This window comes from Myodes glareolus, chromosome 4, assembly GCF_982192425.1.
Source record: "Myodes glareolus chromosome 4, mMyoGla1.1, whole genome shotgun sequence".
In the NCBI taxonomy this organism is placed as follows: domain Eukaryota; kingdom Metazoa; phylum Chordata; class Mammalia; order Rodentia; family Cricetidae; genus Myodes; species Myodes glareolus.
Window position 1 is genome coordinate 2,877,823 of NC_142029.1, and position 15,624 is coordinate 2,893,446.

The 15,624-nt window shown below is 52.3% G+C and overlaps 1 protein-coding gene across 16 annotated transcripts in view; it reads right to left on the bottom strand.

Annotated features, from left to right (window-relative positions):
• Trak1 (trafficking kinesin protein 1) overlaps positions 1 to 15,624 on the bottom strand; it is a 107,783-nt gene that overhangs the window by 20,896 nt on the left and 71,263 nt on the right. For all 16 annotated transcript variants that reach the window (XM_048423092.3, XM_048423079.3, XM_048423086.3 and 13 more), the window contains 9 exons: positions 12,600 to 12,716; positions 10,320 to 10,420; positions 9,487 to 9,595; positions 7,360 to 7,438; positions 6,606 to 6,736; positions 5,563 to 5,637; positions 4,799 to 4,936; positions 1,915 to 1,991; positions 457 to 693 (listed from right to left, as the gene is read on the bottom strand). In XM_048423092.3, coding sequence (XP_048279049.1) covers positions 457 to 693; positions 1,915 to 1,991; positions 4,799 to 4,936; positions 5,563 to 5,637; positions 6,606 to 6,736; positions 7,360 to 7,438; positions 9,487 to 9,595; positions 10,320 to 10,420; positions 12,600 to 12,716 — 1,064 coding nt within the window. The remainder of the gene's footprint in view (positions 1 to 456; positions 694 to 1,914; positions 1,992 to 4,798; positions 4,937 to 5,562; positions 5,638 to 6,605; positions 6,737 to 7,359; positions 7,439 to 9,486; positions 9,596 to 10,319; positions 10,421 to 12,599; positions 12,717 to 15,624) is intronic.

Genomic DNA, 15,624 nt, shown 5'->3' on the forward strand with positions numbered 1-15,624 from the left:
TGGTCCAAAGTACCGGTTTTAGTAAGTCAGAGGGCCAGGGTGCACAGAACGGATGATGGGATGGGGGCTGGGTTCTACAGGGCTTTAGGGTGAAGAGAACACTGACCATGACTAAGGAGCCCACAGCTGACGGCCCTCTTTACCCCACCTTCTGAAGCAAATCAGAGAGCCTGGGGCCTCCTCTTCCTTCCCAGTACCCAAGCTCCCAAGGGGTCACAGTGATGACTCATGGGAAATATTTGTAAGTTTCCCCTTTCAGTGTGTTATAGAAAAGCACACTTTGGGTATCAGCTTGAGATATCCCTTCAGAAAACACCAGTGCTGTAGATAAGGGGGAAAATGGGATGTGGAGAAGTCTAACCCTCACCCGCCTCTTTCTGATGGTGGCTGAGCCTCTGTTCATGGGGGCGCTCCTCTCCCCTCCCTGCAACAGAAGGAGAAAAGCCCACTGCTCACCCCAGGTCGGCTGCCTCAGTTTCCAGGAGGATGCTGTTGGTCTTGTTGTCAAGGACCACGTTGCCAACATCGCTGCCGTAGAAGCTGGAACGGGGGGTGCTGACGCAGCTGGACAGGAGGGAGTTCATGGCGGAGGACTGGTTGGAGCCAGGGATGTTCATAGGGGAAGGGGTCAGTGATCTCCGCTTGACCACTTGGTTCATGTTTCTCACGGTCTCAAAGACACGCTTCTGGTGACTGGGGAGAACATGGCAGCCATGAGCATCATGTCAGGAAGAACCTCCACAGACCTCCAAAGGAACACCTCAGGGAGCCTGAGTGGCCTGCTGTCTGAGGGCTTCTCGTGTTTCTGAGGGTGTGGGCGCCTCCATCATAGTATGGACTAGGGAGATGCACTACCCAAAGACTCTAGTATAGCTCAGCACTAGGTTCAGCCAGCCCGAATGACACTGGCTATCACAGACCCAGCCTGCCCTAGAAACAACAGTCCTGAAGTGCTGCTTCTGTCTTTGGTACACTTGCTTCTTTCCGATCTACACCTGAATGCGACCTCCACGAGGGCAGTTCTGGATCATAGACATTTGCAATGAGTATGGGTAACTATTCACATAAAAGAAAAAGCAAAACTTCAAACTAGTCTGAAGTTTCTACCTTGAGATGATAAATACCCTACAAGGCTCTTCTTAGAAACTGCCATTTCTAAGAACCTACAGTTTTATTTGAATGTGTCTCCTTTTAAGGAGCAAAGGGTGGGCACATTTCTGGACTGGCTGCTTCCTCTGAAGTGCGAGAACCGCACACAAACCAAAGTCACACAGTCTCTTATAAATTCTGCCTGAGGAGTTTGGGGAGGGAGAAAACATGGCCCCCAGATTCCTTCTAAATGGTCCAGGGAGGTCAAGCCTGAATCTGGAGTTAGGAGGGGAGCTGTAGGGGCAGAGACCCCAGGAGTTCCCAGAAGGAAACAGAAGCCTGGCTCACACCATTACCAGTGATGTTTTTCTTTCTTCAGAGTAGTGTTTTCCATTAGGGGAAAGGTAAGGTTGGCAGTGATAGGAAACACAGCACCCCCCTCCCCCGGAAACTCGTCACGTATTTTCTGTTGGTTTGCTTTGTTTTTGCAACAGGGACTCACTCACACAGGCTGTAGTTAAAGACGGCCTTGAACTTCTGAGCCTCCTCCCTCCACTTTACCATGCAGGGTTATACGGTGCTAGGGACAGAATTTGGGGCTTCATGCATGCTAGCTAAGTCCTCTACCAGCTGAGCCATAGCCCAAGCCATTATCACGAGAAAAGAGCAGAGAGAAAGACCAGCTGTTCCCTTTCCCTTAACCCGACAGGGAAGGACCACGGTTGTGGCTGGTGGTGTCTAAGGTCCACACATGTTAGGTTACAAACAGAACCAGTCCTGAGTCAGTTTGTAAAAACTTGAAATATAGAAGTCATGCATCCATACGTGATGTCTGGAGACTCCGGCTCTTCCAGCTGCAGCTCCTTACGCATAGTTCCCTCGATCTCTGCAGCCAGGGAGTCCTGGGAAAAGACGGAAGACATGAGTCGAGTGAGCAGGGCATCCATTTCTGCATGAGGTCTGAGGCCAGAGGAGCAACAAGAGAAGAAACAGGGGGTCCAGCAGTCTCCAGACTTCCTGCCACACAAGACAAAGCTATAAACGTATTCTCTATAGAGAGAATCTGCCAAGCCATGACAAAAGCAGGTCCTGAGCACCCAACACCTTATCTGCCAAGCCATGACAAAAGCAGGTCCTGAGCACCCAGCACCTTTGGGTGACAGCGAACAGCCCCTAACACTCACGTAGCTGTGTGTCTAAGAGTCAGTCAGTTCCAGGCTCTCTTGGCCAAACCACCGAGCTAAAATGTTCTACAGTGCAGGATGGGGAACCCCTGGGGGCACAGAAAGTATGCTCAGAACAGTGGGAACAAACATAGCTTCAAACATCTCCAAGGCTTCTGAAAGGCCCTCCGTGGCCTCAGAGCCCCATGGGCCACACTAAGCTTCTGCCCTCCAGGCCACCTGGTCTGCATTCCGGTCCCTCAGGATTCTGACACCAGGAGGCCAAGGCTGCACCCCTGACCTAGTCCTAGGCAAGCACCCACCTGCCAAGGGCTCTCCGGCTCTGCTGGAGAAGGTCCCTGCCTGCATGAACTGAGTCACGTACGCTGCCACCCCTGTCTTTCTCTGGAAGCTCCTCACCCCACCAGTTGAACACAACGCCCACCTTTACCACGTGCTCAGGACACAGCCCTGCTGCTCCCAGGAAGAGTCCGTATTTCCTCTTTGTAAGACTCCCTGCCCAGTCTCCACTCCTGACCCCACTGAACCCCACCCTCTATACATGTGCACCTCAATACTTTAACGCCTACTAGGTTTCTCTGAAGACACTGCTGCCCTTTGGGGGGTGGCGTGAGCTTTAGGATCTGGAAGAGGCTGGATCTTGAGACTTCCCAGGGGACTCAGAGGGGTGACCCCACACGTGCCCCCCCAGCCCTCCAATCTGAGGAAGATTTATGAAAACAGAAGGCAAAGTTCCCCCAACAATGTTCATGGGTCCCCAGATTCTATCCGCGGATTACAGATGAAAAACTCCCACCACAAGGCAAAAGAATCATTGCTTGGTGAAACCTCCTAGTGACTGTTGGAACGGCAGAGAGCAAGAGGCAGATCTGGGAGCTCAGCTCCAGACACGCAGGCACACTGTGACCTTTAGACAGCTTTAACCGCCTTTAATGCAAGCACCGCACTGTTTCAAAACAAACACCCTGAACACCTGGGCTTGCCAAGAGCCTCAGTCTGCAAACATGGAAGCTGAGGCTCCTCTCAGATGAAGCAGAGACGCGTGTGCGCCACTCAGCTTTCCTCGAGTCATGGTTTAATTTTCTCTTCTTTATAAATCATATTTATCTGTGTGCACGTGCACACACACAGGGATACGTGGAGGTGCTCGTGTGCCATGGTATACCTGCTGCGGTCAAAAGACAGCTTTTGGGGGTGAGTTCTTCCCTTCTGCCTGGTTGAGATGGGGGTCCTCACTCCTGCCACTTCCTGTAAATGTCCAGCCCATTATCCCGTCTCCACCTCCCATCTCATAACAACGAATTCAGAAACAGGCGTACACCACCAGGTCCTGTTTTCATGTGGTTTCCGGAACCAGACTCAGCTGAGCAGGCTTGCACGGCCAGTATTAGCACATGCTGAGCCGTCTCCCCGGCCCTGGTTTTGTAAGACAGTTTTAAGCCCCCAGTCATGCTCCACTGAGTTACCCAGTAAAGCCCTTGGTTCTCTGAGCTGGACTTGGCAGAACTGTCCTCTGAGCTGGGCCTGCCCTCTCTGTCTGGGGTAAACAGAAACAGACTTCCCAGGAAAGTATTGCAGCAAGAGCTTCCTCCCTAAACCCTCTCTCGGGGAGATGGCTAAGCTAGGGTTAACCCCTGGGACCCATGTCAAGGTGGAAGAGGAGAACCTACTCCGGAGTTACCCTCTGACCTCCACACATGTACCGTATACTATGCGGCCTCTCCCACCATCACACACAAACACAATGACAATAAGTAAACATTTTAAAAATTAAAGAAAAAAAAGACTCTTCTCGCCTCAGAGAGAATTTGTTTTTCTGCCAGGCCACTGGAACAAAGCCTGAATATACAGACGTTCTCGGAGGCCTGTTCTCGAGCCATCTGTCTGTCACCCACCATGCAGGCCCTGCTGAATGATACAGCTCTACACAGCCATGCGCGAGCACGCACAGTACTGTGGGGCACAGCTAATGCGCGGCCCCACCTTCCAGACGCTACGGTCTGCTAGAAGACAGGATGGGCAAGCTTGCTTCCTTGCAAGCAGATGTCACAGGGAAACAACTGGCTAAGAGGCTCAACCCTCGTGTGACCCAGTGTCCACAGGAGGTCTAACTAGAGGCCCTTTGTCCTTCATGCTCCCTTTGCAGCCCTGAAATTGAGTAAGTCAGGACTAAAGAAATAAGAGAAGGGTTAATACACACACAAAGAACCAGGAAAAGTGCAGGCTCTTTGAGACACGGGGAAGGGGCTTCAGGGCACAACAGTAGACACAGAAATAGCAGCCATAGTTCCATCTAACTAAACCAAAGTCCCCGTAAAATTATAAAGGGCCAGTCCTAGGGAATTAGGGAAATTATCCCTTAACAGCAGGAGTAGACAGAACAGACAATAAAGGGTCAGTTCTAGGGAATTAGGAAGCCTCCAGCTGGACAGGCCCAGGTCCAAACAGGACAGACGCATGCCCAGTGGCCAGCAAGGGACACGAAGCCCCTGGCAATAGTCGAGGGCACGGGAGAACCCACTTACCATGGGGAACAGGCCCAGCGAGTGGTAGCGCCGGGACGTGGTGTTGGGCATCGTCTTGTTCCGCAGGTTCTTCAGCTCCTCCTGCGCCTCGTGAAGCATCTCCATGCACTCTGCGTATTTGTCCTCCAGCTCCCGCAACTGCAGGACAAGGCAGAGGGTGAGCACCCGGTGCGACACCCACCAGTCCCACAGCCATCTAACTGGCACCTCATGGAACCACAGCAAAGCAGGCTGGACCCACAGGCTGGCTTTTCCTCTCACCCAGGGAAGGTTTCTAGATCTCACAGTGGGCAAGCGGATAGACACTAGCCGGAAAAGGGCAAACCGGTTACCCTAGTTTCTGGCTGTATCTTTCATTTCTGTTTGATACAGGGGCTTACTGTGTAGCCTAGGCTGGCCTAAACTCATAGCAATCCTCCTGCCTCAACCACTCATGGACTGGGATTGCAGGCATGTACCACAATGCCCACATTCAAGACATATCTTTGAACAGCTCTTTACACGTGTCTGTGGTGATTTTATTCACCTACTAGGTGTCTGTCAGGAACTAGAATATGCCAAGCCCTGAGCTGGCACTGAATCCAGCCTCCTTGTGCTTATAAGACCCACCAGAGGCAGTAGGCACAGAACCCAGGTAAAACAGTACCATGCCAATTTGGTATTAAAATGTTTGCTATGAAGGGAATGGCGTAGGCCTGTTGTGGGCAATGAATATGCCTTCACTGGAACCCGAGGCCCTAAAGCATGCAGGCAGGGGCACCCACCTCTGCTGTGAGCTGCCGCTGGGCATCCTTGGCAGCGCCTAGGTGTTGGACGAGCTCTTCATTTTCCACCGCACACTAAACATGGTAAAGACAAGTCACCTCTGTCAGGACACCAGAGGAGCCCAGCTTTCCCCTCTGGTTACCTGTCAACAGCCTATCTGTGAGGGTTCGGCACCTGGTTACCTGTCAACAGCCCTGTCTGTGAGTTCGGCACCTGGTTACCTGTCCCAACAGCCCTGTCTGTGAGTTCGGCACCTGGTTACCTGTCCCAACAGCCCTGTCTGTGAGTTCGGCACCTGGTTACCTGTCCCAACAGCCCTGTCTATGAGTTCGGCACCTGTCCACAGAGGAGCGTGCCCCTGACCCTGGAGCAGAACATCGCCTTTCATATGATTTAAAAAGACACTGTCCTTATAAAATGTTTTCATTGGGGGAAGTGCACGTGAGCGTGTGTGAGCGTGTGTGTGTGTGTGTGTGTGTGTGTGCCTACAGTGTGGAGGTCAGGGGACAACTTATGTGGGTTGGTTTTCTCTGGTCGTCAGCTTGGCAGCAGGTCCCCTTTCATGTAATTTTGAAGGCAAAATCTTTCTTCTTTGCTTATCTACTCTCCATGGCCCAACCCCCACCTCCAGAGCTGGTCCTCTCCCCTCTCCTTTCTGTCTCTTCTTCTTTCTCTCCTCATCAGCGGCATTTCCTCTCCTCCTTCCTATCAAAGCTCCACACAGGAAACCAATCAATTAGGCAGGCACACCGTTCTCCCATGGACCACATCTGACGGGAGGAGTAAAAACTACAGCAGGCGCCACGATTTGTAAGATAGAGCCCAAGACTACACATCGAAGGCACTGCTTTATGTAGGCTACTAGTTTACAGATCAGAATGATCAGAAAGCCTCTGCTGATTGGGGCAGTGGGGTCGGCTTCGGAGCCCACTAAGCCAGGAGAACCGATGGCGTGGCTCAGGTAGGGAACCACCCTCTCCAGTAGCCACCAGCGCCATCTCAGCCTGGCCACTGTCATGAGCCAGGGACACAGAAGCCTTACAGCTTTTGCCTTCTTCTGTAGGTCCACGATCTGCGACAGCAGGTGCGTGATCTCCTCCTGCTGGCGAGCGGCATCTTCCGTCTTCTTGGCCAGCTCCTCTGAGATGCTCGCAATCTGGACGTTGGCGTCCCCTATGACAAAGGAACGATGAGCGTATGGCTGTGTTGGAAGCACACACCCAGAGCAGTGAACACACTCTTAACGGGGAGGGGTAGAGATGGGTGTGAAGGGAGTCACAGTGGGCATCTTTCCAAGTGGTGATGTGGCTCCTTTGGGCTACACGTGGGCTGGCCCTCCTAGAAGGGCTGACTCTAATGGAGGCTGTCCCCAGGGCAGGGCAGGCCGGCCCAGGAAGGGAGCTGGAAGTGGCACACACTGCACTTGGCTGGACTCCAACGTTCCACTACGAACATTTTACTATAAGTGAACAAGGACTGTGTTTCATTTCACCGAAACGCCCTTTCTCTTAGCTTACCTGGAAATTTATACCAGAGGGATGGGGAACATCACTGATTTGAATAGCAAAGCTGAGAACTCTGGCCTTCCTTCTTCCAAATCAAACCACTGATTTAGGCCTAACCTGAGCATCAATAATTCCAATATTCCGATACAAAGTTCACATTAAAATTAAATATCCTCTTCATTGTGAGCATGGCTCTCGATTCACAAATGGGGCAAAGCTTGCCACACAGGCTAGTGGGAACAGGGACGGGAGCATCTGAGAAGAGGAGAGAGGCGGGAGGGGTAGACATACTCAGCTCCTTCACACAGTCGTTCACCAGCTGCTGCTCCTTCTCCTCATAGGTGATGGTTTCCGTCTTCAGCTGACAAGCCTGTGGAAGGAAGCTCAGTCAAGGAACAGTTCACACAATCAGGATGGCAGGTGGACTGGGTCCAGGCACAGAGCTGGGTGAACCTAGTTTCTGGGATGCTCCCTTTCAATGTCTCTGCGCCTGCCTCCACCGCACATCCAGGATGCCGAGGTCATGGGAATGTTCCCAAAGGAGAGACCTGAAGGCTACAGACCACCAGAGGGCGCCGCACAGAGAGGAAAGCACAAGCGCTCCCCTGCAAGGCCACCAGAGGGCGCTGCACATAAATGTGAGCACAAATGCTCCCCTGCAAAGCCAAGACATGTGTGTTGGTCTGTTTGCTGCTTGCTTGCATGTGTTCAGCAGGACAGTCAGAGCTACGTATTGAGAACTTGTCTCAAAACAAATGTGACACACACACACACACGAGAGAGAAAGAGAGAGAGACAGAGAGACAGAGACAGAGAGACAGAGAGAGAGAGAGAGCACGCATAGCTAGCTATTCACACTAGATAGTTTGCTCCGGCTGAAAACAAGGACAGAGAATGATCTAGCCGGCTATGTAAATGCTCAGTGAAGGAGTTAGCCGCAGGTGGCTCCAAGGGCTAGGGCCACAGGCAGACATGAAAATTCTGTGGGCAGACACGGGCTATCAGAAATCCACACCTGGATCAGAGTCCTTCAGCTAGCTCTTGGGAGAGAGGGGCTGGGTGCCTCGGACTGGGGCAGTCCCCTGGGCCAGATGCCAGGAGACTTCAGCTGAAAGGCATGGGCTCAGCATTCAGAGCCATGGGGTAGCAGACTAAACGGGGTGACCTCACTGGTTATCCTGCCTCGCAATTCCCATTTGTAAGAAATAAAGGGCTGGCAGTTGTGGGGTCTACAAGGCCAGGTCATGCAAAAGTTCCTTGTAAGGTTCAGACAGGGAGTTCTTTCCAGTGTGTGGAGATGGCCTGCCCCTCCAGAGGAGCTCTGGGGAGTCTGGAACCAGTTTAGGGAGGCTCACGGTTCCAACCTGACAGACAAGGGCCTGGCGGACAGGGTAGTGTCCTCTCCGGCCTGCAAACGAACCCAATGCTAAGTAAGACAAAAAGCAGCAGATCTGGTCTCCTCAGAGGTTTTAGAGGAGAAGAAGCTGAGCTTCGAGCCAGGGGCACAAATCCGGCCTTTGTCACCTACTAACCCTGGCATCTTCAAACACCCTGCAGCCTGGTGCAAATGGGATTCAGAGTAACCAGCTCTTGGCCTTGCTGTGAAGACTGACCGCATTTACAACAACCATAGCAACAGCAACAACACAGATGGTGCCTGGCACAGCTCCTTCCTCTCCTTACAGGAAAGACTCAGAAGCCCAAGTTCCCAGGCCGCCTCGGCTCAGCCTTTCTCAATGTCAAACCCCATCTCCACGTTCTGGTACAGGGTCTTCCTGGAGCAAATATGGACCTCGTAATGTAACAGCTGGCGTCAGTCCAGCCTTCGGGCCCCTGCTCATGCTCTACTATGGGAGCCTGGGGACACCATGAGAAAAGGCCTGTACTCCTCAGTCTTCACTCAGCCTTCACCCAGCCCAGAAACAACACTCACACACGACCTAGCCTGCATCTGGACCCCCTGGCTGGGTAGGACACGGCCGAGCCTGCATCTGGACCCCCTGGCTGGGGAGGACACGGCCGAGCCTGCATCTGGACCCCCTGGCTGGGGAGGACACGGCCAAGCCTGCATCTGGACCCCCTGGCTGGGGAGGACACAGCAGAGCCTGCATCTGGACCCCCTGGCTGGGGAGGACACGGCCGAGCCTGCATCTGGACCCCCTGGCTGGGGAGGACACGGCAGAGCCTGCATCTGAACCCCCTGGCTGGGGAGGACACGGCCGAGCCTGCATCTGGACCCCCTGGCTGGGGAGGACACGGCCGAGCCTGCATCTGGACCCCCTGGCTGGGGAGGACAAGCTCAGGCAGGAGTTGTGCAGATGGACATTGTGCAGATGGCAGGTACTGCCACCACAACTTCTGCTGCCAGAGAGACACCCCCACCCTTCCAAGGGGGCAACAGCAGGGGGTGTGTGTCACCTCAGACCGAAGTACAACGTTCTCCTCTTCGAGGTCCTTCAGCTTCTTCTGAAGGGAGTCCAGGTGGAAATAGTTCTGGACGGAGGAGGATGACTCGTTCCTCTTCAGTCTGGGAGAAAAGTGCACTCCCTCAGGGAGGAGACCAGGAAGGGGTACCCCAAAGGTGTAGAAGCTCGGTGGGGTAGGGTGGGGTTGGCTTCATTTAACCAATGCAATTCTGAGAGTTCATGTAACTCTTAAGATGCACACATATTCACAAGAGATGTTTTACAGGATGGTGAGATGGTTTGGGGAGTTCAGTGCCCAGGACCAAGACCAACATGGCGGAAGGAGAAAACTGACTGCTGAAAAATGTCCTCTGACTTCCACATGCAAGCCGTAAGTCATGGTCTGTGTCATCCCACAATGTATACAAATAAATAAATTAAAACCAAAAGTAAGCGTTCTATGTATGCTGCATGTGGAAACTCGGTGCTCATAACCCTGAGACCTGAGCGTTCTTAACAGCTATATTCTACAGTGAAGAGAGGGTGAAGTGACATGGTTTCTGAGTCACAATAGAGCTGGGACCCCAAAGTGGTTACTGGGCTCCCCAATGTGAGGGTCTGCTGACTCTCAGAGGAGCACCCAGGCCTTCTGTCCCAAGGATTGGAGGCTCCAGGATCTCTGTGCTAGCCCACCCTGTTCTCAGGAGTGTGCTGGGCACATGGCTGCTCTGACAAGCCAGCAATGAAGCCTGTAAGAAGGAGACAGAGCTCTCTGCCCTGCGACTCCCACTGAAGCGTGAGAAGGCTGCATCTGAGGCCTTCAGAGGGGAACCACAGGGGGCTTACGGGGTAGAGCAGACGGACTCGGGCTCGCTCTCCTCAGCCGCGCTGGTGTAGAACTGGAGCAGCTCATCCTTCATTGACAGCTCATGTCGGAGCTGAGACACCTGTGTGGACAGGAAAGAGCAGCTGAAGCTTTCTGGAAGGTGGCAATGTCCCTTCTGTGCTCAGACACTTCCTGGTGAGGGATGACGCCCCACATGGGGACTGATTTGCTACTTGAAATTTCAAGGCATTGAGTTTGACCCCATTTAACAAAATCCTAATCAATGATGTCTAGGTGGGAAACTCTATGTTTGTCATATTTATTTAGAAGAGCAGATAGAGGAGCAGAAGGTTCTGGAATGATCACTGGGGTGGGGATGAGACTGTCTATTGGCTTTGGAAGTGGCCAGATGACCAGCTGGGCAAGTGGCCAGAACAATGAGCCGTAATACAAACAAGAGAGGCCACTGGCTTTGTCAGATGCCATCTCAGAGCAGATCTGAGCACGTGCCCACTCCAGGTGGGCTGCCACTTAGGAAACCACAGCTCCTCCGTGTGACCAGCACACCTCACAGTGTCCCTGGCCAAGCTGGTCAGGCACTGCTCTGCACATGACGGTTACCGGGCAGAAACTGAGTGTGGGAGGAAACAATGAGCCGGGAGGAAGGCCAAGCTGCTGACTGCTAAGGGCTTTGCAAATGTTGCTCGTGTGGGCTCAAGGCTTTCGGATAAGCAGTGGCTACTGTGAAACTTCTCTCCTGCCCTTCCCGCACCCAAAACTGATAAGCACAGGACCAGAGCCGTGAAGGAGAATGGGAAGTCTGTTTTCTGGTGCGGCTTGGGGTTTGGTCCAGCTTTCCTACACCACACAGGGAGTGGACTCTGTCTTCCTGGAGGGTCTACTTGGATTATATACTGTATAAGGATTCTCCTACCTAGAGGAATCACTCAATAATTCTCCAAGGAGAAGCATGGCCTCAGAGTTTGCTCATTCAGAGTTTCGCCTGGGAAGCAGGACATCTGCATCCTACAGGATGGGACATCCTTCATGCAGGCCGAGGGAGTCTCACACAGATGGCCATGGAAGGAGGCCAGTGGGCGTGTCCCTCTGCTCAGAAGGACATCCTAGTCCATGTGCTTTTTCCCTAACTGAAGCCATTCCCCTGGGCCAGAGAAGGCAAGAACACCTTCATTTCCCCAATACTACAGCATTACCATCTCAGACAGCAAGCTGGAGATGAGACCCTTTCTTACAGGTTGACTTAAAACAGTAAATTCAACCTAGGAATGGCTTTAATGAGAAAAAGAAAAAAAGACTTGACTACCCTGTAGGGTCATGGAAAAGCACCCTTTCCCACTGAGGAAGTCACAGGGGGACAGAGAGAAAGGGTGAGAAGGAAGAGTCCTCAGGGCTAAAACTTACTGCGAGGAAAACAGGCCGAGGGGAGAGGGGCCACAGAGGACGCTGGCCTCTAGGCCCCGGACCCTTCAACTCCACCTGACTCTGACGGTCCCCACGCACTCTATACCTCACTCCAGGAAAGGAGTTTCCTTCCTCCTGGTAGAGACATTTCATTTGTATTTCAATAAATAAAGCTGGCCTGAAGTTCAGAGAGTAAAACAGCCCCACTGGTCAGCCTTACAGGCCAGGCAGTGGTGACACACACCTTTAATCCCAGTAGCCACACTAGTTGCCATAGAAACCAGGTGGTGGTGGTACACACCTTCAATCCCAGCCCTAAAGAGGAATATAAGACAGGAGGAGACAGCTCTCAGACACAGTCTCACTCTGAGATTCCTGGAGGCAGGATCGCCACTTTAGACTGAGGTGGAGGTAAGAGCCAGTTTTGCTTTTCTGATCTTCAGGCTGAACCCCAAAGTCTATCTCTGGATTTTTATTAATAATGCTACACCTCATGACCGTAGGTTCCCTTTGGGGTGCCAAGACAGTCTGTTCCCTCTCCCCTGACAGCCGTGAGTTAAGATGAAAACCGTGAGCTTGTACAATGGAAACCGCATGCTGTGGTGTGCACTGTTCTCACACTTACATGGTTGTATGTACAATGGAAACCGCAGGCTGTGGTGTTGCACGGATCTCACACTTACATGGTTGGATCAGTGTAAGGAGTGAGTGGTGGAAGAGCCACTAGCTCCTCGCCTGCTTGCTCTATGGGCTGTGTGTGCTTCCTCCCAGCATGGGGGTTCACACTTAGAGTCCAGGCTCTCTGAGGACTAAGTCATTCCTCTGCCTGCACATATGCTCCCCCCCGCCCCCGACAACTCCCAGGCTGGGGTCCTCACCTCCTCCCGAATGTGTTCCACCTGCTCTTCCAGAAGTTCGTTCCTCTCAGTTAGGGTCTTGTTCTTCTTCAACAATGACTGGCCGATTCGCGCGGCCAACTCCAAATCCCGCTCTTTCTGTGATGGATGAGAGGGAGAATGGGGACTTAACCCTGTGCGTCCTGGAGGAGCCAACAGGGCTCAGTGTCAGATGGGTGTACCCCAAACTGTGGGATAATTAACAACTCTCCATCCAGATATTTGGTGCCTAATCAAGATGACCTCAGTCGTACGGGTACAGGAAGAGTTGATGGAAACCAAGGACATGGAAGGAAAAATTGTTTGTTTAGTCATTGATAGCACGTCCCCACCTGAGAGCCAGGACACTGACTAGGAAGGATGGATGGACAGGTGGATGGATGGATGGACAGGTGGATGGGTGGATGGACAGGAGGGTGGATGGATGGACAGGTGGATGGGTGGATGGACAGGTGGATGGGTGGATAGATGGATGGATGGATGGATGGATGGATGGATGGATGGATGGATGGACAGGTGGAAGGATGGATGGACAGGTGGATGGGTGGATGGACAAGTGGATGGGTGGATAGACAGGAGGGTGGATGGGTGGACAGGTGGGTGGATGGATGGATGGACAGGAGGGTGGATGGATGGACGGGTGGATAGATGGATGGGTGGACGGGTGGGTGGATGGGTGGATGGACGGGAGGGTGGATGGGTGGACGGGTGGGTGGGTGGATATGGTCCTGAATAGAGTGAAGGGCTGACGTAGGAAGGCAGGCCTATTTAGCGCTCATCAGGCTGGACCACATTAGAACACACTGCGGTCTCCGCTCTGACCCTGAAATGAAACGTGTGAAGAACTCAGATGCAATTGCGTTTGTTTTGCTTGTTTCACTTTCTTGTTTGAATTTTATTTAACTTTATTTTTAGAAAAGAATTTTCAAAGTGCAGAGAATCTGTAGCAGCTGGTCATATTCCAGAGGCAGAGTTTAAAAACAAGGTGTTTTGCTAGCTCAACCATGACAAAAGTCAGACAGAGCAGACCACACAAAGACATGACTGTCTCTCCAGGAAGAAAGATGTCCCAGGTGGGGACAGATGCCAACTCCAAATCCATCTCCGTGAGATTCACCCGCATGGGCTCGATGGAAGGCTGGTAAGAGGAAAGCCGTTCTAGGAGAGCACAGCACTTCACAGTCTATGCCAAGTACCCTGTCATTTGCTCTAGGAAATGGAACCACACAAGTGGCAGCCTGGAGCAGCGACTGCTGGGGGCTCTGACTCCACACAAGGCTCTAGCCACCCTCGTGGCCTGAATGTTTGTTTTCTCCAGAATCAGGAGGATTAGTTTTGTTCAAACCTCAGACTACATAACCACGGGTGAGCTGAGAAATCACTAAAGTAATTGTGATTGATATCCTGTTCATTGGAAATAAGATAATAAAGGTTCAAGCGATAATAGTGAAAATGGATCAGTTTCTCGCACACCATTATACAGACAAGGACGCCAGCGTGGAGCAAGGCAAATGTGGATGGTGTGCTGATTTGGTGCAAATCAGTCAATTTTAAAGTTCTAGATCATGAGAAAGTCTTGTCCTCTTCTCCCATAAGCTGGGACTTGGCCTTTTGCAAATTCCCCAACTCATTGGTCTGGGTTACCTGGCCTTACGCAATGAACAATTTGAAGTTTGAGATGTCCCCTTTTCTGACACGGGCTCATGTAGCAGGATGCATTGAGAGCACTGACTGCTCTTCCAGAGGATCCGGGTTCGGGTCCCTGCACTCACATGGCTGCTCACAACCTTTGGGAACTTCTGTCCCAGGGGATCCAACGCTCTCTTCTGGCCTCTGTGGGCACCAGGTACAGTGCACAGACAGGCACAACACACATACACATAAAAGGAAGTCTTTTTTAAAAAAATTAAGGAAAATCAAAAATGCTCATCACAAAGGGGGTTATTTGTGAACTTTCTAACTCTGTGTTGAGACGAGCAGGCCCCAGTTAGAGAAGAGGGACCTAGAGCGACCTGCTCCTCTGGGACTCGGATGAGCTCTAATTAAGCCTCTCACTGAAAACAGAGCATTCAAACTGACTTCTTACACTGCTTTAAATGAAAAACAACAAGCTCAAAAATAAAATTATCAAACTGCCTCCCACCTAGCTCAAGTGCCACTCTGCGCTCAGGCTTTGGTCATACGTGTATAGAAGCTGAGCCAGAAGCGCCTGTGCGCTCCCCCGCCTGGCTTCCTCGTGGCCAAGGGTCACAGTGACAGCCCAGGCAATCAGAGAGGCTCAGCTCTGCATTTGTCCTCACTCACTCAGGCCTGCTGAATTCTCTGATAGGACAACTGCCCAGTCCAGACGGATGGTCAGCGGGCGCCGAGAACTCCTTATACTCCCTTCGTGACCCCATTCCTCATCACCCTCACCCGACCCAAGCTGCTAACTTCCTACAAGCACAGATGTGAATCCTCAATGAAAGGAGCACGGCAGGCACTGGGGCAGGGAGCACTACAGGCAGTGAAGCAGGGAGCACTACAGGCACTGGGGCAGGGAGCACGGTAGGCAGAAATGTAAGGAGCACTGGAACACACGAAGGACAAGGCTTCCCAAGGGACAGAGAGGGCTGGCGCCTAGGAGAGATGAGGACAGAGAACAAGAGGGCAGTGAGCTCACACAGGAAGCCCTTTGCCCCACTGACCACACCTCACACCTGAGGGCCTCTGTCCTCTTGTTCTCCGCCCTGAGGAGAGCAGCCATCACAGGCCTACACTGGAAATCTAATCTGTATAGTAATTACCCAGGGCACGTAGTCTGCAGGCTGAAAAGCAAGGACAGAGAACGGCCCATGGGTGACAGGAACACCTGAAGCTGCAGTCTGTCTCCAGTCTTTCTTGTCTAGCTTGTTTTGGGGTGTCTGTTATTGTTGTTTAGAGACAGGGTCTGGGTGTGCAGCCCAGGCTAACCTTGAATTCCCCTCCTCCTGCACAGTCATGCCTGGCTCTGCCGAGGTTTACCCAG